This window comes from Lactuca virosa, chromosome 8, assembly GCF_052849685.1.
Source record: "Lactuca virosa cultivar CGN04683 chromosome 8, Lactuca_virosa_CGN04683_v6, whole genome shotgun sequence".
NCBI lineage: Eukaryota > Viridiplantae > Streptophyta > Magnoliopsida > Asterales > Asteraceae > Lactuca > Lactuca virosa.
Window position 1 is genome coordinate 340725980 of NC_136433.1, and position 26043 is coordinate 340752022.

At 28.6% G+C, this 26043-nt stretch overlaps 2 protein-coding genes across 2 annotated transcripts; both read right to left on the reverse strand.

The window, feature by feature from the left end:
- Positions 1-15040: 15040 nt before the first annotated feature.
- On the reverse strand, positions 15041-18401 carry LOC145134907 (GDSL esterase/lipase At3g26430-like). Its single transcript, XM_079069713.1, has 5 exons — positions 18030-18401; positions 17210-17419; positions 16959-17128; positions 15891-16161; positions 15041-15480 (listed from the first exon to the last, which is right to left on the reverse strand). Exons 1-5 carry the CDS (start codon positions 18262-18264, stop codon positions 15218-15220), a joined length of 1149 nt encoding a protein of 382 aa, XP_078925839.1. The 5' UTR covers positions 18265-18401; the 3' UTR covers positions 15041-15217.
- A 3605-nt stretch (positions 18402-22006) lies between these two features.
- Positions 22007-24650, reverse strand: LOC145134482 (alpha-L-fucosidase 3-like). The gene is made up of 5 exons (XM_079069322.1): positions 24154-24650; positions 23168-23380; positions 22916-23088; positions 22523-22796; positions 22007-22404 (listed from the first exon to the last, which is right to left on the reverse strand). Exons 1-5 carry the CDS (start codon positions 24413-24415, stop codon positions 22142-22144), a joined length of 1185 nt encoding a protein of 394 aa, XP_078925448.1. The 5' UTR covers positions 24416-24650; the 3' UTR covers positions 22007-22141.
- Between the last annotated feature and the right edge of the window lie 1393 nt (positions 24651-26043).

The window sequence follows — 26043 nt, forward strand, 5'->3', positions numbered from 1 at the left end:
TGATTCAAAACTAAAAAGTGTTATTAAAAATTATATATATATATATATATATATATATATATATATATATATATATATATATATATATATACATGTTAATACCTTCAATTTCATCTTCTGTTGTATCTTTTTCTGTGTTATCTTCTTCCTTTGTGCTTGAGTTTCTTTTTCTTGTATATTTTTGAACTATAAAACATATTAAAATTTTATTAATATTTAATAAGATATTTTATGAAAAAATGTATTTTGATGAATTTTGTTATACCTTGTGTTTCTTCATCTTTCTTGGTAGATGTTTCAGACCGTGTTTTTTGCATCTGTTTTCCACTCTTCTTTCTTGCCATTTGTTTTATTTTCCTTGTTGGTATTTTTGCATGAATTTTGTCATTTTTTGCATCTCCTTCTTCTTTGTTTTCGACAACAACCAATGCCTTTGTCATGTCCATATCATTGTCTGATGATCCATTATCTGATTCTGCAATTTGTATATATGTACAATCGAAATAATTTAAAAGAATTTTAAGTATATTCACAGTTTAAGTGGTTATTAAAAAAAGGAAAATTTTTTAAGTAGAATGTTTAAGATATTAAAATATATGTAATTATATTTTTCATACATATCCATGTACGTACATATGTATGATTGTACATACATAGATATTCATATGGGCATACATACATATGTACGTACATTTATACTGTGAATAAACATTTGAATGTATGTACATATGTACATACATACAGTTAAACTGTGAATATACATATGTATGCATGTAAATATCTATTTATATTAAATTTAGATTGTGAATATACATATGTATGTATGTACATATGTATGTAGATAAATTTAGATCGTGAATATACATAGTTCATACATACACATATGTAAATATGTATGCATGACATATATACGTGCATACGTATGTATATATACATATCTATATATGTATATGTATGTATATTCACAATTTTTACATATGTATAATGGAAATAAATTTAAAAGAATTTTAAGTATATTCACAGTTTAAGAGGTTATAAAAAAAATGAAACATTTTTTAATATAATGTGTAAGATATTTAAATATATGTAATTACATTGTAGATACATATCCATGTACGTACATATGTATGTTTTTACATACATAGACATACATATGTAAATATGTACATATGTACATATGTACATACTTTTAAACTGTGAATATACATATGAATGTATTTACATATGTACATACGTTCTTTTAAACTATGAGTACACATATGTATGTATGTAAATATGTATGTATATAAATTTAGATTGTGAATATAGATATGTATGTATTCACATATGTATGTACATAAATTTAGATTGTAAATATACATAGTTCATACATACACATATGTACATATGTATGTATGTACATACGTATATTTATATACATATCTATATATGTATGTACATACATTTGTATATAACTATAAATTGTAAATATACATGTATGTGTATATATACATAGATATGTAGATACATGCATATGTACATATACTTAAGCTGTGAATATACATATGTATATATGTATGTATGTAGATACATACATATAAATTGTGAATATACATATGTATATATGTATGTATGTACATACATAAATATGTACATAGATACATATGTACATATACATTAGTATATTCACACCTTAAATGTACGTACATATTGTGCATTCACAGTGTAAGATATTATTTATAGTCTCATAGTTTAATTTTAATTTTACCTTTTTTTTCCATTTCTTCTGTTCTTTGAAGATCAAATAATATGTTTTGAATTTGTTTATTCACATCTGTTTCTGTTATTCAATTGAAAATCAAAACCAGAAAGCATATGTAGTAGAATATTATTATAATTCAAATATTTTTTTTATAATCATGTTTTCCCTTCCACTGTAGAATGTTTCTTTTCTTCTAACTAATGAATAGGCAATCATTTATATTTTTTCATTGTAGTCTTTGTCATTACAGGTCTTGTATTCTCTCCTGCAAATGGCATGTCTTGCATCAAGTCATATATTAATTGTTTAATATATTTTAATTACATAATTTTGCAATTATTAAATATTAATATACATTTTGATTATTTGAATTCATTTTTTAGTATAATAGAATACATTTATTTTTTTTAAAATTCACAGTTTAATAATTTGATGTATACAGTCAAATACTAATATGAATACTAATATGAGTTATCATTCATATTTATCTTTCTTAAATATATTTAAATAACATATAATTTTTACATTCACATTCTAAAAATACATATATACACATTTTTATTCTCTAAAATATGAAAATAACATTTATATTTTTATATTCACAGTTTAATTAAATTATTTATAGTCAACCTAATAGTATCATCTTAAAATATATTAGAACCATATATATCATTTAACATTAAACATGTAATAAAATCATTTATATACATATTTTTCTAATAATTTAACATTTTCATTTGTATTAAATCAAATCTGAGTTTGTAATGATATGTTCACTGTTTAACATATCATAGATTTACAAAATAACATAGATTAAGATGATGTTTGTTTTAAATGTTTTAGTAACAGTGTATTTTATATTTATTTAAACATTATAAAACAGAATGCATGTTTCGTTAAACATTGTTAGAAGTTTTGAAATAAAATACATTGTGTTACTTCGTTCGTTTTGACTCTTATTTTCCATGTAGGTTTTGCTTTTGGAGAAATGCTTTCGGAAGCATTTTGTTTTTCCGTTTCGACATTTTTGATTGTTAGATGTTGTGATTTTGTTGTTGAAATCTTCGATTTGAGACTTGAAACCTTTTTTGCTTCTAGTTGTTGTTTCTCCAGGGTTTTCTTATCTTTTTCTTCTTCGGATATTGTTTTTTCTAAAGAATCTGTATTCGATGTAGTTCCTTTAGATTTTGAAGACATCTTTTGCTTGATTTTTGAAGAATCAGTCGAAGTTGTTTAGATCGAGTGTTTGAAATGGAGGTTTGTGAATGTGAGTTTTTTTTTTTGAAAAAAAGTAAATCGGGGCTGTGATTAGAAATGAATGAGACTAGTCGGTTTTTGACGATATGTTTTCTGCTGCAACCTCATTTTCCTATTTTGTTAGTATTACATGAATAACCCCTGTTCTATTGGAAAAGTACAAAATATATTATATAAATATAGACATTATTAGCTTTTAATGAGAGTATTTTATTATTTGTTATTTACACAAATCCGTAAAACCCTATAAATTTGTTTTATTTACAAAAGTTGCACAGGTCATTTATTAATATAATAATTTGTTTTCTTTTTGTTTTAATATAACTACAATATTTATATTTTTGTATTTTAACAATTATTTCTTCAACTTTTGCGTTTGTAAATTTTGTTTCATTTTTGAATTTTTCCTGTTTATATCATTTCAATTAATTTTTTTTAAGTATTTGTTTCAAATATTTTAAGTATTATTAGTAAATAATTTGTTCAAAGTTTAATATTTAAAAAAAATTATATATCATGTAAAAGATTACAGTAAAAATTATAGTATATACATTGTTCATTAAAATTATTTTAAATTCTATAACATATATTTAAAAAAGAATCACATTTTAAATAAAAGATGTATTGTAGATTCGTTTATTTACAGTTTAATTTTTTATATAAAACATTGATATTTCATTATAAATTTTTAACATTCATAGTAATATAATGTTGAAATTCTCATATATGTAAACAGTAGATTTATCAGTACTAATACAAATGTTTTTAAAAAATTTTATCTTTTTTTTTTAATTTTCAAAAATTCAATTCGCAACTTAATTCTTTAGTCATTTTGTAAACATTCACAATTGTCTTATATATATCAAGTGCATTCAAATGTTTTTTAAAATATTTTATCATTTTTTTTAGAAAATTTCAATTTACAACTTAATACTTTATTCATTTGGTTTTAATTTAAACATTCACAATTGTCAAAATTATGATAAACATTCATTTTCTTAATAATTTTTATATCAACATCAACAATTAATTAGAAATTCATATTTAGCTAAGAAAATATATCATTCCAACATGTTCACTATGTGTGCAAACATTACACAAAATAAAAACATCATAAACACCATATTTGTTCAACTAGATATAAGTCTTCAATAAATTTTTAACATTCATAGTAATATAATGTTGAAATTCTCATATATCTAAGCAGTAGATTCATCAATACCCTTTGATTAAAAAACAAAAAAAAAAGAAAGAAAAAAAAAGAAAAAGAAAAACTGAAAAAAAAAAGTCAAACTGTTCACAAAATAAAAGGTACATAAATCATTGTTATCTTGTTTGTTCCTTTTTTTCTGAAATTTTTAAACATCTTCCATGAGCTTAAATCTTTCCTTATACTTCTGCATTGCATTCTTCACCAATGTTTTTTTCTCTTCTTCAGTTTTTTTTATCAAATTGCATTGCTTCATCAATTTTTTTTCTATTTAAGTTGATGTCATTCAGTAGCATTTTTGTGAGATACTTTAATCTTAGTTTAGTTAATTTTTCTTTCTGTTCCTATTGATCCTCTCAATGTCACAATCTCATCTGCTCTCAGCATGTCCTTGAAAACATTCCATATGTCTCATTAATGCCACTCCATTTTCCTCAAAATTGTTTTTTAACCACCATTTGATTTTAAGTACTGAAATTTCTTTTGTAAGCAAATGAAATGCTTTTTCGAATCCTCTTTCCATCATAAAATTTGCCATCAACTGTACCTGTATTACAAAGAAAATAAATTTAGTCATTTTGATAATTCACGGTCTAATTTGGAATAAATATAGAATATTAATTCTTACCAAAGTTTGTGGTAATAGCCCATATTCAACATTAACATTCGGCATTCCTTTATGACTGTCAATCAAAACTACTGATATCTTTTTGAGATTTATACATAACAAATAGTAATGCGTTTTCTTCTTGATTGGAAAGAATAGCTGCATTTATATTAAATTCTAAACTGTCATTATATATATATATATATATATATATATATATATATATATATATATATATATAATCTAAAAGATTGTTGTAACTTACAAATCCTAGTTTATCAAAATCATGTGCATATTGATGGAATTTCATTGCTTCTGTTGCTTTTTGATCAAACATTTTACATCTGTCATCCATTGGTATCTCCTCATTTGTCATGTCTTCAGTCTAATTACATATATTAAATTTTTTATTTTGTTAGAATTTTGTTAATCTATTAACATATATATACATAATATAAATGTTACTTACTATGATTCCTGTTGGAAAATAGAATCTTAATGGAGATCCCTTTTGTTTTCTGCTCTCCTCATCATTTAACAGAATGGACCAACAATCAATGACTTTGTGGTGGATGTAGACACCTGTGATTAATGTTTCAAAGAAAATTATTTCTACTGCATCCCCATTTCTTGTTCTGAATATGATTTCCCTGTTAATATTTATTAAGTTGTGAATTTTTATAAAAAAATAATTTTTGTTTCATAAATTACATTTAATTAACTTTTTATTAAAAATATATACTTACTTATGGTTGCTTCGCATTGAAAATATTGAGTTTGCAATTAGTATCTCTGCATTAAATACCATGTCTTTTGCTTCCACTGTTCGACCACTATAATGAGTGAAGTAAGTTTCTGTTGGAATGATCTCTCCTTTTTCTTTTCTGATCCTTTTTTCTTCATGTTCCTCTTCAATAAAAATTTCTTTTCCTTTCCCTTTATTTCCTCCTTCTTTTTTTGTTTGAACTTGTTCTTCATCTTTTTTTTGTTCTCTGTTTTTATGTTCTTTATCTTTGCTTGATCTTGTAGCAGCTTTTGGAGAGTTTACATCATATTTGATATCTGGGGTTAGTCCAAGTGAAAAAGATGGTTTTTGAACAGATGGTGTGCAAGTTATTTCATCTTGTTGTTGTTTTGGAGTTGTAGTTAAAGCATTTTTGTTTAAGCTTTCTTCAACAACTTTGTCAACCAAAGCATAAATTGTTGGTGACTCTAATGTTGGTGTGAAAGCTGATGATTTTGGAATAGATTGAGAATCAGTAAGTGATGGTGTTTTTTGAGTTGTATTGACTTTGTCTTCTTCTTCAATTTCTTCCTGTGTGGCTGTTGTTTGATACATAACCATTTCTTGATGTTGTTCTGCATCCATTGTTTTTTCAAAAATTTCTTTTACTTTCCTTTTATTTTATCCTCCTGCTTCTTCTTGAATTTCTTGCTGTGTGTTTGTTGTTTGGGCCACAACCATTTCTTCAGTTTCTTCTGCATTCACTATGTTTTCAACTTCAGTGTGTTGTACTTGATTCTCTTTCGGTGTATACAAAACTATTGCTTTTTGAAATGCAATATCATTTGTCAGATTTTCATCTTCTGATTCTTCTATTTTCTTTTCAACTTGAACTTCATTTTCATTCACTTTTGATGTTTCACCAATATGCTTATTGAACAAACTCTGATATTTCACAAACCATCTTTTAATTGTTATGCCATCTGCATGTTTTTCTTTCTCCTTCACCAATGTATCTTCCATTCTCTTTTTGTAAGCTAATACCATTTTGTAATCTTTTTCTATCATTAAGCAAAATCCATGTATTGTATATTTTTTGTTAGTTTGTTATAAATAAGATTTCATTAAAACAAACTAATAATGTGTTATATTTTATTTTATGAAATTCACAACTTGTTCACAGTTTAATTAAACATGTGTTATGTTTTATATTCACATATTAAAATCTGTTCACAGTTTAGTAATATTAATATCAAAATACATGTGGTGTATGTATTTTGTTGATTCATAATAAACAAGGTTACAATAAAAAAAAGGAATATTTTATTTTATGATATTCACAACTTAACAGCTAATTCACAGTTTAATTAACCATCTTTTTTTATGTGTTATGTTTTATATCTAAATGTTAAAATTATAATCATAGTTTATTAATATTAATATGAACAATCAATTTATTTTCAATACTAAAATTCGCAACTTAATCATTACTTTTTGTATCATGATTATTGTTTTTATATGAATTTTATATAATTTTTGTATTTTTATTATTCAAGATTTATGTATAAGTTGTATTACCTCTGCACCAATATCCTCATTGTCATCTGAATATGAAAATTCCTCTTCATTCTTTTCATTCTTTTCGTTATCCAAATCAACATATTCTTCTTCATCATCTTCAATCATCTCCATATTGTCCAAAATTTGTACCATTCCAAATTTTCCATTTGCAATTTCATTTGTTTGTCTTGTTTTCAGTCTCCCATAGTTCCAGAAGTGAAGTGGTCTTATTCTTCTGTTAATGAACTGTTGTTGAATGCATTGAGTTTTATGCACATACAGAAGCTGCAAGATACATGAAAACAACATAAGTTTGATTAACATTAGTATTAAATATTTTTATTTTATGAGAAATTAAATTTTTATAAATTATTCTTACAATTAGAAATGGTATTGGTCCAGCATAGTAGCTGTTTTTACAATTTGGCTTCCAAATTTTTTTACTCTTAACCAATGTGTGATTGATATACTTGCACCAATTGATATTTTCTTTATTCTCAACTTTAATCAACTTCAGCAAAGATCTTGTTTCTATGGCTCCAGATGTTGTTTTCTCTATGATTGAGTTGACAAATAGTACAATGAAGTTCAGCACAAACATCTCATCTGCAATTTGCGATTGTTCTAAAAGATCTACCAGTGCTTGAGCAGACTTTGTAATTTTTGGATGTTGTTCTTTCCATTTAATCAATGTGCTGTTATCTTGTTCACAGTCATCAACTGTTTCAAGATCCATGCCTTCATTTTTTAACCCAAGAATTTGTCCTATTGTTTCTTTTGTTATTGTTATTCTTCTATGTCCTAAATCAATGAAGTTGTTGTATGGTTGTAGCTAAACACAGAAAAGAAGCCTATTTTTGAAGGAATCACATCTAATGTCATCTTTAAGAGTGATCTTAAACCTAAGATTTCTACACAGTCTCTCTGTTCACTACTTAATATCTTTACAGCTTTCCATAAGCTTTGTGTTGCAACCCTTGTTCTTAATGGTTGAAACTTGTCTTCATCTTCTCCATGCTTTGTTTTAGCTATTTTGTTTTTCTTTTTTATTGTTTGCTTTTCTTTCCGTTTCTTTCCTTTTTTTCCCTATAAAAAATTTCATTATGTAATGATAATGAACTATTATATGAGAAATTAAATAAGTTCTCAGTTATCTATATATAGTTTTAAAATGTACCTTGAAGTTCTTGTTCCTTTTCCTTTTCCTTCATTTTCTGTTTTTTCTTCTTCTCAACAACTTTATTTATTTCAAAATTCACAAGTTAACAGATAATTCATAGTTTAATTAATAAAATATAATTCACGGTTAACATATTTACCTTTTTGTTTTGATTTTTTCATCAAAATGTTTTTTCCCTTATCTGAAAATTTAATCAAAAGAAAAATGAAATTTTATAATTTTTCAGAATAAGAAACAAAATTTAAATGTTTTTCATAAATGTATGATACCTTTATCATTTGATTGTTTTGGTTCTTGTATTTGAACAGATCTTGTTGTTTGTCTCCTTATCAATGCTTTTGTCATAACTCTTTTTGTACTTTCTTTAGTTTCACTTTCTTTATCTTCTTTTCTTTTGTTTTCACTTGCACATTTTAACATTAAATCATGTGTTAGTTTATGTATATTATATATTTAAAACTTAATATTAAATATTTGATATTTTATATACTCTAAAGCTAAATTCATAGTTTAAAATTTCATTAATTTCAGAGTTTAGTTTTTCTTTTTTAAATACATTTGTTTGTTCTATTTTCATTTATTCATATGTGAATATGTGATACATACATAAAATTAAAACTGTAATTTTATATTTTATAATCGCAACATTTATCATTTATCATGTATCACTGTTTAATCATTATATATATATATATATATGTATATATATATATATATATATATATATATATATATATATTTAATATTCAATAATCACAGTTTTAAATCATTATCATCATTCACAGTTGAAATTCATTATTTTAAATTTATAAATATATAAAATCATTAATATATAATCACATTATAAAATTCAAGATTCATAGTTTAAAATCATTATTACCATGTTAACTTAAAATTGTTTTTATATTCAAATCTATAAAATCTTAATTCACAGTTTAAGAAATGCATACTTTTTTAAAAAAAATCATGATATAAGTAAATACGAAGATTTTAGAACGAAATCATCTAATATTTGTTCGTTTTTCAATTTTTTTTTGAGTTTATTACGTTTTATACTGTATTTAGGGTTTTACCTTTTTTGATGAGTGTTGAAATCATCCTCTTCGATGTTTCTTCTTTTTCTGTCGTGGTTTTGATCGGTGTGAATCGACTTTCTTCAGCTGAAATGTTCGTAGTTTGTTGTTTTGTTTGTGTTTGAGTCATTTCTTCATTAGTTGAATTGTCGGTCGATTTTTTTTCCAAATTCTCTTGTTTTACGTCTTTTTGTCATCGTATTGAATAGATTTTGTTGTTTTTGAATTTTGTATAAATGATCACTGATCTCGTTGCAGTGAATTGAATTAGAGGGGTTTTGTTGTTTGGAAAAAATCGTGAATTGAAATTAGGGGTTTGAAATGTTCTGGCAAATTAATGAGTTGTAATATGTTTTGTATATTTACAAAATTGCCACCGTGTTTTTTTGTAATATGATACACAGCAGACCTTCTATTTCTTGATAATTACAATTTATGTCATTCCGTGTTTTAAGAATCATTTTCCTTAATTAATTGGGGGAAATCTCCAGAAAAGTCCTAAACTTTTACCCTATCTTACGAAAAAATCCCAAACTAAAATTTGTTTACGAAAAAGCATGAATTACCGGTAAAAATGGCGATTTGACCCCTTTTTTCCGGTTTACTGGTTTCATTACTTATCAGTTTCACTAAAGTCCCATTATTTTACCCTAATTTGCGAATAAGTCTCAAACTAAAATTTTGTGATGATTTGAGCCTTTTCTCTATGTAACATACATTTTATCGGTTTCATTGCTGACTTAGACACGTAGTCATTAAATTAGCTGATAAGATGGATACGATGGGTTATATAATGCTACATTTACTGTAAAATTTGATATCCATCTCATCGGCTCATTTATGACTATGTATCTAGGTCAGTAATGAAACCAATAAAATGTGCGTTTCTAGGAAAAAGGGCAGAAAATGAGTTGATGTCTCATGAAATGGATATATTGGGTTACATAAGATTAGATAGACAATTTGATATTTCTTATAAACGTAAAAAATAACACGGTTGTTGCTAGTTTATGTAATTATTGGAGTCTTTGTTGGATGCATTTTATGTTCCAAATGAATATACAATACATCAGGATATCAAGTTTTATGCTAAACATAGCATTATATAACTCAACATATCTATCTCATCATGTGACTTAATGACTAGGCTTTCGGGTCAGCAATGAAACCAGTAAAATGTATGTTACATAGAGAAAAGGGCCAAATCATCACTAAATTTTAGTTTAGGACTTATTCGTAAATTAGGATAAAATAATGAGACTTTAATGAAACAGGTAAGTAATGAAACCAGTAAACCGGGAAAAAGGGGTCAAATCGCCATTTTTACCGGTAATTCATGCTTTTTCGTAAACAAATTTTAATTGAGACTTTTTCGTAAATTAGGGTAAAATTTTAGGACTTTTCTGGAGATTTCCCATTAATCGGTTCTTAGGTTCTTAATATTTTTTGGTTCTCATTTGAACTACTCCCTATATATATATATATATATATATATATATATATATATATATATATATATATATATATATATATATATATATATATATATATATATATATATATAGTAGGTGAATCGCTGTGCGTTGCGCGAGAATAGAATTATATAGTTAAAATAATAACTTTTACCAAATTATTATTTAATATTTCTACTTTGAAACAAAATGTTAGTAGTAAAGCAAACATATAGTTAACATATTAGTTTTATTAAACATTATAGTTTAATTTTTAAGTCAATGTGATATATACAATTATTTGATAATTTTATAAACCGTTTAAAATTGTGTAAATTATATATCAAATGAATAATAATATAACGGGTAACAAAACGTATGAACAAAAATATGAATTGCAACTTTTAGTAACATAAAAATAGAAAAACATCTATTATAACATTTATATTAAAAAAGATATATATACAACGAATAATAAAAAAATATGAAAAATAAACATTATAACTTTTAATAACATAAAAACACTAAAACATCTATTATAACATTTATATTAACTCTTCATATTTAAATCACAAATCTCTTCAAATACATTAATGTTTTTAATTAGCAAAACTTTACAACCCTATAAAAGAAAGGAAAATAAAAAGTTATTAGTGATTACTAATTAATAATCATAAGTTAAAAACTCTTGAGTTGTAACTAATAAATATAAATAAATTAGAAAACTCTTGAGTTGTAGTGTGAGTTTCAAATGAATGCGGTACTTGGAAATGTATTATTATTATTATTATTATTATTATTATTATTATTATTATTATTATATTCGTCTAAATAATTGGTTTTGATGCATCATTTTAATCCCTTCAATTATTAAACATAAAGATATTTAATTATAAATTTATAACATACATAGGCGCATATACATGTTAAACAAATCACATATAATACATATATTTTCGTAAATGTCATATGTAATTCTTGTTGTAGTAATATGGATAAATTACTTTCATACGAAGAACATATCATGATAAGTCTGTCATAATTACATATCAAATGTTCAAAATTATGTTATCTTTTAAATATTGTCTTTTAAATATGTTGTATAGGATAACCCAACAAAAAAATAATAGAAAATAAACATAATCAAAATAGAAAAACTACAATCAAATAAATAAGAACATTGGGTGGTTGAATATATAAATAAAGATGTTACATAAACATACATTTAAATCAAAAGAAAAAACTAACATTCGTCAACTTTGCTCAAACAAAAAAACCTATATCCATTTTATGAATCTTCTTTCTTTATTTAACACCATTCAACCATAGAAACTTGATGACAGTTCTTCACTAACCTGCAATCAAAATATTTTTCTTGAAAAATAAGAATTATAAAGATATTCCAAGCAAAACATTGATTTTTGGAGAGTCACATTCAAGATTGAGTAATACACACAAATCACATATAAAGATTAAATGAGAAACTGAATATAAAGAAAGAATAGAAAAGCTTCATTTGTTTTGGTTGAAAGAAAAAATCATATTACAATTACCATCGATGCGACATAACCCATTTCTTCAAATCATCATATTTGGATCGTGAATGCTTCAACTATATGAAAACTTTTGAATCACAATATCTTCAAATCCTTCTTACATATAAGATTTTATATAACACAAAAGACACAAAATTTGGCCTTTTTATAGTAAACTTTTCACTAAATGCTAATTAAACAAAATATAAGTTATAAAACTTTTGAGTGTTAAATCATAATTAAGAAAACTTTTGAGTTGCATTAGTTAAAAAAGGGGGTTTCAAATTAATATGGTTTGAGGAAGTTAAAAAAGGGGGTTTCAAATGCATGAGATTCAAGAAAAAATGCTAGCTTTATAAGTATATATATATATATATATATATATATATATATATATATATATATATATATATATATATATATATATATATATATATATATATATATATATATATATATATATATATAGGTTCATATGAGATTATGCTAATTTTGTGAGACAATCTAAAAATAATTTTAAAATGCAAAATAAAAATAAAAATCCGAAAATTCTTTTTTTAATAATTATTTTCATCACTTTATTACCTAAAAAAAATATAAAAAAATTACCGTTTTTTAAATACGTAAAATTTTCTAATAGAATATTACACTGTAAATATTCTAATGTGATTTTTAGAATGTTAGAATATTCTAATATTCTACTAGATTTGTCAGATATGTAGAATATTTTAATATTTTACTACAATATTTCACAAATAATTATAAAAAACGATAATTTATTTTATTTTATTTTTATTTTTATTTTTATTGTTTTTTGGAAAATATAAATTACGAAAGTAATATTAAATTTTTTTTTCGAAAAGTTTGAATTACTTTGCATTTTAAAAGTGCTTTTTTATCTACAAAATGAGTGGTTAGGATTGCGTCTCCCCGTCTCACAAAATATAGTGGTCTCACATGAACCTAACTATATATATATATATATATATATATATATATATATATATATATATATATATATATATATAACATTTTTTTAACTTACAAAAATATAATAGTATTAATTTGTATAGTTTTTATTAACTTGTGCTTATTTTAAAATTAAAAATTTAGTGAGTTGGAATGGGTTGTGAACAACAGTGATTCCAACATTTATTTTTAATAAATAAATGGTTTACTTTGTTTTAATAAAACTGGTTAAAATGTATATAATGTTAATTTAGTATTATTTTCTTTTAACCTAATAATAATTTAGAAAGAAAACGATTAGGCTTTATTATTAAGAAAAAACTTAATTACAAGAAAATAGAATATCACAAATATAAATAGAAAAACTATCAAAGGTTAAAACTAGCTAAAAGGATAAATAAAAGTCCAATATAAAATAAACATAAATATTTTATTATGCAAACACCCCCTCAAACTCATAATGCGACAATAGTAGCATTGAGAGCTTAACAAACAAGAAGTGAATCTAGGACGCCAACTGCGTCTTCATGAAAATATTAACCATCTGCAAGGTAGGGGAATACCCTGCGGCGACAACAAGATAATTACTATATATTTAACTATTATATTTATAAAGATAAATATTAAACTTAGAGTAGTCATTGTGTAATATATTTTATGTATTTGAATAATTAGTGTAATATATAAGGCTAAAAGAAATAAATGAGTTAAAAATATGATAAATAAGGTTAAACGGAGGATTTTCCAGCCAAACGGGGATTCGGGCATATGGGGAAACGGGGGTGGTCTAGAAATTCGGAGGTGGGATCGGGGATGGGGAAACGAGGGAATTCGGGGTCGAGACTGGGGTCAAGGGAAACATGTGATTTTTTTTTCAGTTTGGTACCGTTGACATCCAAGGATGATGGAGATGATTCCAAGATGTAGATGATGATGAGTGAAATGACAATCAATCGTAATATGTTTTGTCCGCTCATGAAAAAAACATAAATTTTCGCAATATATATCGCACTGTTATTGTCTCATTGATTGCAAAACAATAATAGTACTAAAGTAGTGATAGGCAATGGCGGATATAGAGATGAGTATAGATGAGTTTTTTCATCTTGTAGCAATGTCGGTTTGGCGGTGGTATCAAAACGTTATAGCAACGAAATGACCGCAAAACCATAGTGGTTCTAAAGCGGTCGCGACAGCCTAAGGTTTCAATTGAGTTTTATCATATTCGATTAATAAATCTCTTCACATATATTCGAATGAATACAAAAGTTATAAGTAATATGCTAACATGTTTAAACAGATTTATTAGGTACTTGACAAAGATGCGACCATAACATGTCAAAATATCTGAAATAATTTTATTAAAGAATACCTATCTTTTAGTTTTATATCTCCTATCAACACCAAAAGATAATATGTAAAAAATTTATAATGTTTGACTATTGGTGTTGTGTTGGGAAATCCCCATGTGGCAACTTGACCTCTAAGTAAGGACATGAATGTTCGTGCCCAATCAAATACCACAATCATGAAAAAACACTTGGACTTAAAACTGAACCGTTGAAGGAACATCTTTCCATTGTTAAAACAAGTATGCTATTCAAGCTTTTTCCTTACTCTTACTGACCCACAAGCAAAACTTTCTATTTGACTTTTCACTAAAACCGATACGTCTACACATACATAATGACACATATTAACATTCCAAAAATTTGTTACAAAAACATCACAACTGACAACACGCCACCTTTAATGTAGCCTTTGCATGAATTAAAGATTTCATATTCCAAAACCAAACCAAATTATCAATCAACTATTTATTAATTTGTCCATGTGAATTCAATTTGGTGGTTTGAGTCTTTGAGAGTTGTAGTTATTATTAGGAGAATACAAGTGAGTTTGTGTTTCTCTTATCTATGAGCATGACAAGCCATGTTTAAGGGAACAGGTGGATCAGAGAATGTCCCATTAGCAATTTGATCGTACATCCATTTATTAGCTGCCTCAGTGTAGTGAATCCCATCCCAAAGGATTCTCAATGAAGGATTTTCACAGGATTTTGCAATTAATAATTCTTCACCCTTTATCATTTTCGTGGCCCCACACCTCCTTGCATTGTTGAAGTTGTACTTTCCACCATGCCCACAACACACCAAGAACGGATCACCAAATCCTGTCATCTTAATTCAGTCAGACTCCCTCTACGCGTATAAGTTAGCTTATTTTTTTGAACTTATTGCAATTTAGTATTTGATGAGAACACAAAAGTAGCTTATAAATTAGCTTTTTTATAAGCTGTTTGAGATAGCTTATTAATAAGTTAGCTTATAAACTAAAAACTAGTTTTTTCAGTCAGCACGCCAAACACAGTCAATGTTATACCTCAAAAAAGTTAATCAATTAAATTTATAATGATATTGTTTTGTGTTTTTTTGGTTTTTTTCATGAAAAAAAAACCAAACTACCCCAAAACAACATTGTTTTGGGGTTTTGGGTCTGTTTGGTTTGTATATATAAAAAACCAAACAGACCCTAAAAAGATCATTTTTTTTTTCTAAAAATCATTAGGAAAAACGATCGTACCGAGTTTTTTTGCTTGTACAACGAGTGAATACTTGGCTGAATAGACATCAACATAGGTGATGGCGGCCAAAGGAAGATTCTTTCGAAGTTGGTGAACTGCGGCTTTAAGTTTCTCGTTGAAATACTGTGCCACGTCATTATACGGGGCCGCACAACCGTATTTATCCACTTGCGCCGCCGCAATCAAGTACCTATCCATTATGTACGGCAAGCAACCAACGGGTCCCGTGTTGTGTATCCAAAATGATCTCCCCCCTCGATCGTACACTTTCTATTTACAATTTTTTTTTCAAAAAATAATTAATGACACAATTGGAAACATGAGTTTAATAATACCGTGTTTGTAATATAATAAATTGTTTTTTTACTAAATAAATCGTTTGAACAAGACTATGGCTATGTTTGGTAGACTAGCCGAAAAGCTAGCTGATAGCTGACAAAATATGACAAACTAACCGATAATTTTGTTGAAATATGTAAAATTACATAAAAGGGTATATAGAAGATTGTGTTTTTTTATAATTAACAAAATGTATATTTGGTAGAATTTTAAAAAGCTCAATAACTTATAAGCTATATTTTTGTTTGTTAAACATGACAACCTAAAAAATTAAAAAAATAAACTAACTAAACATAGCCTAAATGGCCATAAAACCCTAAAAATCCAACAAACGGTTTTAACAATATTCATCAATTTTAACATGGTGGGAGTTGAGTGAAAAAAGAAGGTCAAATATGTAAAGGGGTCGATTCTTAATACATTAAGCCATTTTTTAACCCATTATATCATTTAATACCCACATTAAATCAAAAAGAAATATTCATATATAGTTGTTTAGATTAAGTGTTTCACCCATTAAGTTTATATTAAGTAAAAAAAAAACAGCCTTAAGCAATATATGAGCGTTTTCTTTTTGACATGAAGAAATATCTACTTAATAGAAAAAGTCAAATAAATAAATCATCATGTACTTTTTTTTTCCATTTCAAGTGTACTTTCTTTTTCTAAAACATTTTAATTTATCAAATCAAGAGTTAACAGGAAAAAGACAGGGGTATAAATCTCACCTTTACAGCATTTGTAAACTGTGATATAACATCAGGAACGTATGCTTTTACTTCTTCTGTAGTCATATTAAGTCGATACCCAGCAGTGAGATCATTTTGGCCTATATCAAATGTGTACAATGCGCTTGAAAACTTGTCCATTTCAGGAAACAAGTCCTTAAAGACATCTCCTGCAACATCATGCATCATATTTTAATGCATAATAATATACAATTTATTAGCCCTACAATAAATGAGCCAAAAAATAGTACCTTTTTGTCGGATTATTTGGGATCTGTTCAAGAAATCAAAGAATTCTGCATACTGAATGTCTAAAGAAATCGGGCTATACCCACTTTGAAAAATTGTAGTGTTTTGACGTCGGATTGTGGATCCAGCTGTCGCAAAATTGGCTCCATGGCTGAAATTTGTACCCATTGAATCCAAAAATGGACTAAGATAAGGTATTCCTAAACCTTCAGCTGAAAATTAAAACAAAACCCACTAAATTCGGCTTATTATAATATTACATTATTGTAAAATATTGTCATTATATATGTATCTGCCCAAAAATTAATGGTCCTGTTAAAGTTGTTTCCTTTGATATTTCTTAAGATGGATTTTTTTGAAGAAAAGTTATGGAACTTGTCAAAATTATCTTTTGGGAGTAGAAAAAAATATATGTATCAGAAGAAACATTAATAAAATATGTAACGTTTGTTGACTAATTAGATATGTATCGCCACCAATAATATAAAAATGAATAAATAAAGTCTGGAAATTAAAATTGCATGGTTCAAATTTTTGACTAAGAAACCCTGGCATGAAGATTCTGATCATAATACAGCCAAATTTCAAAACACATTTGGGGAATATCAAAAACTACAATTAAAGTTTCGTCTATATGTTGATTTCACTCAAATCGATGGATCAATTTGAACTGATAAGATACGACTTTACGCTAAGAATCATAAATCTGAAAATTATGAGTTTCAGGATCGATGAATTTGAATTCTCAGGATAAACTACACTTACGATTCTGATAAATTGATGGAGTGTTATTTTCAGTGCAGAAGATAGGGAATTACGAACCTATGAAATCGATTAGTAGACGGCCATCGCAGTAGCGGCCGGAAGGAGAATGGAAGAAAGTTTCGCCGTTAGGCGGAGGAGCTTGTCCGAACATCGCCGATAAACCACCAGTATCCGAATTTGAATCACCGAAGTTGAATACTGCCGGAAAATTACAGTCCGGCGAAGAGAAAGTCGGAATTAGTAGCAGTAATGTAACAGAGATCATTAGTCCATAGACCGGAAACATTTTCATCGGAGAGATCTCTTGAGAGAGAGATTTGAAATTTAGAAAGGAGAAGAAGCGATAGAGGTTTGAGATTTTATCAGTTTTTGAGTATTAAGTTTAAAGGGTGTTAGTTTCTGGGTGCTTCTTCAACCCTTCAAGTCAAATATGTTTAATCAGATAACAATATTTATACATTTTCCTTCATTTTTCATATATAAAATAAAAGTAAAATACATTTAAAATGGCAATCCATATGGAGTTTTTATTACCTAAAGTCCTAAAGTGTTGCATTTTTAATGTTTTACTTTTTATGGTGTTTTTGAATGTGATGCACGATGATGAAATATGTTATATTTTTTTGGGAAAGTTTCTTTATTTTGGAAATTTTTTTAATAAAGTCTATTCTTTTTTTTTTTTTTAAATAAAAAAAACACAAACCTAATTGTAACATCCCAATTTTCAAGGCCAAAAATTTTGTTTTTAAATTACTTAATTCACAAATCAGATTACCAAAACATCATCAATCTCATATTACTTGTAAAAACATAATGTCATGTCTCAAAACCATATAATCAAGAACAGTGTAAATCAGAGTACAATCCCAGAAATCCGGTGCGGAAACCATGTATGTGTGTGATGCGCTGCCACACCGCCGACTCTTCCCCTTAGACGAAGAGGTACCTGAAACCAAAACTGAAACCGTAAGCACGAAGCTTAGTGAGTTCCCCCATCATACCCATAGCACAAATCTTCGGTATCTTTCAACCGGTAACCGGGAGCTACCCTCCCCTTCGGTATAACTGGGGACCATCCTCCCCTTCGGTATCTTTCAACCGGTAACCGGGAGCTACCCTCCCCTTCGGTATCTTTCAACCGGTACCCGGGAACTAACCTCCCCTTGGGTATCTTTCAACTGGTAACTGGAGACTATTTCACCCCTATCCCTATCACATAATCAATAGCATAAACATATTGGTTTCATGGTAACATAACATAAGCATACTGAATCATACAATAACATATCCTATACATACTACTATGCATGCGTGGGTTCTATCCACCCCTTCGGTATCTTTCAACCGGTAACCGTCTTCGGTATCTTTCAACCGGTAACTAGGGACTAGTGCGCCCTACTACTACTAGCACATTTCTCAGTACAGTCATAACAACCAGATAATTATCACAAAGATAATCACCTCAACCATAATCACCTACTGGTAGGCCGGCATTGGTGCCGTAGACCCACCCCTACTGGAAGGTAACTCACCTCGTAAGGCTGACTGCTGAAATGCTGATCGGGAAATGTCTGACTGCTGCTCCGGTAACTCCCCGGCTGCAATTCCCATAAAGACACTTAGTCAAATACTGCTAACTAATCTTTGGGTAAAGTGACTAATTTACCCCTGGTCAAAGTCAAAGCCTTGGTCAAAGTCAACTTCCAGTTGACCTGACTCGCCGAGTTGGGCTTCCAACTCGTCGAGTCCCTTTCCTTTCATCTGACCCCCTCCCGACTCTACTCATCGAGTTTAGCAAAGACTCGACGAGTTCTCCTTCTATAACATCATCGAATGAACCTTCATCCGACTCGCCGAGTTTTATGAACAACTCGTCGAGTTCACCTTCATCCTATGAACAAGTCCAGTCTGCGACTCGCAGAGTTGTACGAACAACTCGTCGAGTTCATCTTCAAAAGTTGGGAGATTGCCTTGGACTCGTCGAGTCTGTTCATACACTCGCCGAGTCCTATGATTCCCAGGTCCATGGTTAAGTCTAATATGTTGAGTCACTCCCCTGGACCCCTCTAAGACCCTTCTAACACTCAACTGGGTTCCTTTGAACCTCAACAAACTGGGGACTCACGCCCTGGACTCGTCGAGTTCCAAGAACAACTCGCCGAGTCGATGTCGTCCAAGTCTTATTTCTCGATTTCTGATGTACAACACTTATCCAAAAGATAGATATAGGCTTCTAAGATCGATCTAGCACGTAAAGTTACGAACTTTACGTGCATGGATGGGAGTATAAGCTCAATGGACCCAAAAATGAGGTCTAAAGGTGCATGTGGCTCTTTATGGCTACAAGGTTGGCCACTTTACTCCATGTAGTCCCCCAAGGACCCTGGATCTGGAGTCTTAACCCCCAACCATGCTTGCACCCATGATTGGTCGCCAAAAGTGGTTCCTACAAGCCCTAATTTACTCCAAAAAGGGATCTAGAACATGAATGAACAAGGTACAAGCTTTATACCTCTAATGAACTGTAGATGCTGCACAAACTCGAAATCTTCTGGTTTCCTCTTGGCTCCTCAAGCTTTTCCTTCTTCCTTGTGATCACAAACCACCAAAATCACCAAAAATGGCCTTAGATCTCACAAAACAATTAGGGTTTCAGTACGAGGTGTTCTGGGAGCATAAGGGACGATGGAGGCTGCATTAAGATGTTTAAATAGGGTGCAATCCCTCAGGTTTAGGGTTTTGTCCAAACAGCGCCTACTCGTCGAGTCAGTCTCCGACTCGTCGAGTAGGTCACTTAAACTTCCCGCGGATCTCGTCTCTACTCGACGAGTTGGACCATCAACTCGTCGAGTCCCATATAAAATACATCCAATTCTTAAATAAAATACATACCAGAAACCCGGTGTTACACTAATATTGAATTTTGACTTCATCCTGTTTATCATTGTCATTTAATTTCTCTCATCCACCACAAACATATGGTCATCCTCATCACTTTCTAAGACAACTCACTTTCTTCAAAGTCTAAGTTATAATAATCTCTCATGTAAGGATTACTTTCGACCATAAACTATAAAGTAAGAAATCTATAATTTTAACACAACTTATAAATAAAGGAGGGATTTTTACCATACACACATTACATTAATAGTGTCAATGGTCCGAAGTTGCTATTAGTCGGTGGAATTTCATTTGAGCTTTCTTCTTTGGACAAACCCTAATTAAATATCCTCTTGAATGAGGTGTATGTTGTTTTTTCCCTAGTTTATCGATGTTCATTTCCACATAATAAAGGGTTTAATGAGCAAAGGGGCGACGTCTAGGGTGTTACCGAGAGAATTCCAGGAAACCCGTTATGTGGTTAATATTGAACAAAATTGGAAAACACGATGTTCAATTTAGAAAAATAATACAATATCAAAATCGAAAAAAATAACAATATAGTGTCTTTTATACCATTTGTCTATATATTAATTACATTATTCTCTTTCAATTTCTCAAAAGTTTCCATCATTGTAAGGTACACCTCCTTTTTAAGTAATTAAATTTTAATAGATAGAAATGATTAAAAATGGATCAATATTTTTGACGTTTATACTCTTGGATGGTGCAATTTGATAGGGTACCAAACGAGTTGGAACGAGCTCAATGTTGATTCAACAATACTTAATTAAGGGACTATTTGATAACCTCTTAATGAAATTATTAAGAGGTCTCATTTGAATCGGTCAATATTCAATACGTTTTATATTGTCTCTAAACTAACCAAAAGCCTTTAAACGGTTAATAAAATCTACCTTTTTTTAACCATTAAAATATTAGAATCATTCAACACTAAATGACTTATTTTAATCAAACAACTCCTAAGTTTGAATTTGATTTAACAACATGATGAGTGTTACTCAAACTTGATTTGAGAAAGATTAGACATCTCAAAAGATTAGACATCTCAGGATATTTTAAAATTATCATTTGAAATAACTTTTAATAAAATAAACCCGTGTCCAAAATTCAAATTAAAAAAAAACCGACTATAAGCACCATCTATATTCAATAAATATAATAAAAATAAAGCATGTTTGATTCAAGTACCTAAAACTTAGAATTTGAATAATTTCCACTAAGAACCCTACCTATAACAAATTTGGATATCAAATGCAAATACTACCTTAATGTTGTCTACGGCAGGCCAATCCTAACGGGATTGGCGGGTCAGAAAATGACCCATTTACAATTTGATCAAATACCCATTTATTGGCTGCTTGAGTGTAATGTACCCCATCCCAATTTATTGCAGCCGTTGGATCTGCGCAAGCTTTACCCACCAAGATATCCGTACCGTTGATTTTGATCTTTCCACCACACCCAATATGCACATTGTAGTTGTACTTTCCTCCATGACCACAACAAGCTCTCAATGCATGTTTAAACCCTAAATTTCAAACAAACATACAAGTCTTTAAAGCACATAAACAAAACACTTTCTTGTACCTTATTTGCAAATAATGCAAGATTTATCTTAAATTAAAGAGTTTAATAAAATCACTCACGTAAGTGATTGATGCTTTGGGTAATGAGTGCATATTTGACTGAATAGATATCAACATATGTGATTGTTGCTTTTGGTAGATGCTCACGTAGTTGATCTACAGTTTGTTTTAACCGAAGGTTAAAATATCGAGCGAGTTCGTTAAATGGGCCCACACATCCATATTTGTCCACTTGTCCAGTTGTGACCGGTTGACGATCGAGGATGTATGGTAGACACCCAAATGGACCAGTATTGTGTATCCAAAACGTTCTTCCTCCTTGATTATAGATATCCTAATAAAAAAACTAAATTCGTTACAATATGTAATAATAAAAATATTATATGATGATAATATTTGTTTCTCAAATGGTTCATATATATTTTTTATGTAAATTAAAAGGGAAACACTCACCTTGATCACAGTTTTGAATTGACCTACTATATCTGGTACGGAATCCCTAACTTGTCTAAGAGTTAAGTTTTGGAATAAGCCAGCAGTCAAGTCATTTTGCCCGATATCAAATGTATACAAAGCACGTGAAAAGTCTTCAGTTTTGGGCATCAAACGCTTAAATACTTCATCAACTACACAATGAAATTTATAAATCACACAAATGTTTATAAATATGATTATTAGATATCATAATAATATGAAAAATGTTACCTTTTTTGGTGCGAAAATTTTGTACCCTACGATGGAAATCATTAAATTGATACCCTTGAACATTTAAAGAAAAAGGACTGAACCCACTTTGGTGGAGGGTTGTGTTTTGTGGCCTAATGGTCGAACCAGCTGTGGCAAAATTGGCTCCTTGGGTGAAGTTCGAGCCAAGTGCATCTAAGTATGCACTCAAGTATGGCAGCTCGAAGCTTTCAGCTGCAAAAAAAATTTAATTAAAAAAAAACATTAATTGCTAGATAATGTTTTAAGAATTATACAAATGTACATTTTACCTTAGAATTAATATAAAGTTTATATTAATGAATATGGTGAACTAGTTAAATTGAAAGGTCATATATAATTTTATTTATGGTTAATACACATCATCAAATATATAATATAATTTCATTAATTTATTTATCATACCATATTTTTCTTTTTACAGATTTTTACTGGGAAAAACAATTCATTTCTAACAATTCTCATTGTTATGATACAGAAAAAAAATAGAAGTATAAAACATTAATAAAAGAAATATAATCTATAAATATTTTATTAAAAAACAAAAAAACGCATTGTTATGCCATTCAGTCACGTGCAGCTCCAATTATACGATTTTGGACACGAGTTAGGGACACCATTAATCGTCTGTCACGTGAATAGAATATAGTCGTGTTTTCAGGTCATATAAAAATAAATCTTTTGTACAATTAAATGACTTTTTCTATCGCGAGATAATCATATCATTATTGAAAAAATCATGAAACTAGCCAAATAGAGAAAATCCAAAAAGTTCATTTTACTATGATAAATAATTAAATATGGTAAATATTGCCATTTATAATTATAATACTACCCTTTATGTTATTTTAATGATTATAAATACATCAATTTTCTGCTTTCAACCAAATAATTAATGGATCATACAAATTTTACCCAAGAAATATCTTATTGAATATGTAAAAGAAAGAGATTTGTATAACAAATACCTATAAAATCGATAATAAGCCGGCCATCACAGTACCTACCGGCCGGACCATGGAAAAATGACTCTCCATGGGGTGGTCCGGCCTGCCCAAACGCCGCCGATAAGCCACCAGTGTCGGAATTGGAGTCTCCAAAGTTGAAGATCGCCGGAAAATCACATGGGTGTTTACTGGTAATGGCACCGACAACTGAGTTCCTCAACAGAACCACTAAAAACAACATAAAAGCTTCTACCGGAAGATTTCTCCGGAGGCGGAGCTCCATGACTGACTGAGAGATAGAGAAAACGGTGAGGGGGGAGAAATGGGTAGGAAAACGAAGAAGATAATGTGTCAGTAAAAACTAACCCATTACATGTGCATCATGGGCTTTATGCCATTTGCATATAGTAGTGAATTACCAAAATGGGTCTTCCGAAAGTGGTGGGTTTCATGGGCAAGGAAAGAAAAGAAGCAAGATTAAGGGGTATTTATGTCGTTTCGAGAGTAAAACCGGATGATATGAGCTTCAAAACTGTCGTCATGGCTAAATATAGGTTTACAAAACGATATCCCACTTTCTGTTTGAGACTAAAACTATACAAATAATGATTTATATGTTTTCAAGGAAAAGATTTTGTTACATCTTTTTTTAGTATTATTTAACTATAAATATAATGAAAAACCATACCCAAACCTAAGATATAATGTAATTTAAAGCTTGAAGAAAATTAAAGATCAAGTTTAATAACATGGGTTGAATTGTCTACTTTTATAAGTATGTATTTTTTTTATTTTTAGCTTTTATAGCAACATTTTATAGAACTTTATGTTTGTTGCAATGCATAGCTTGAAACTTTAAAATAAGATATATTTTTTATAGAGAAAAAAACTAATACTCAAATATGTTGCTATTTTATGCATTTAACACAAAAGAAAATTGAAAAAGCGCACCGAAAACTGGTTAATTGCACAAAACAAAGGCCCTTTTGATATATTTTTGTCTAATCTTGATTTTGTTCATCTAAACTAAGTTTTGCACAACAAAGTTGGGTGGTTGGGTATGTTGATGGGGATGAGAGTTGTGAAATAGGATAATACAAATTATCAAATGCATGAAGTTATGTTGAATAGTAATCTCATTTAATAATTCTTTAATTGAGATTTAGCTAACAAAATAATATTGTTATATCGTTGTTTAGTATTAGTCGGGCCGAACTTAACATAAAAAGTTAAACGGTTTACTTTGACTCTTTGAGTCTTTGATGTTTTAAAATGGGCTAGATGTGTACAATACAAATCTAATCTCATTTTTCTATTGTTTATAACATTATGCTTTTATCTTTAGGTTAATAGATTCTATAAACATTCATGTTTATAGTTATCAATGACTTGGAATTTAAAAGTGTATGTTTAAAATTATGGTGCCATTTTACGCATCTAACACAAAAGCATATGTTTATAGCAATATATATCTTTTTAACTAAACTGAGTTTTACACATATCTCCGACAAAGGCGGGTGGTTGGATAGGGTGATCCGGATGAGAGTTCTAAAATTGTATAATACAAGTTATCAAATGCATGAATAGTGTTGAAAAGTAATAATATACAAAACTACAATTTGAAATAAATTTTGAAAAAATTTCTAAGTAAGGAAGGAAATATACTTGAACTTTGGACCGGTTCTCATTGGATAATCTACTAAAATTAAAATTCATGAAATGATGTATCGCTCTTTTATCATTTTTTGGTATTAGCCCGCCTGAACTCGACATAAGACCCTAAGGGGTACTAAGTCCTTCATTATTTTAATCTTTCATGCAATATCAACTACACATCATTTCTATCGTCAACATTTCACAACTTTTCCTTTCAAGGAAATACCCATATTAACATTTCACCAAAGTTTATTA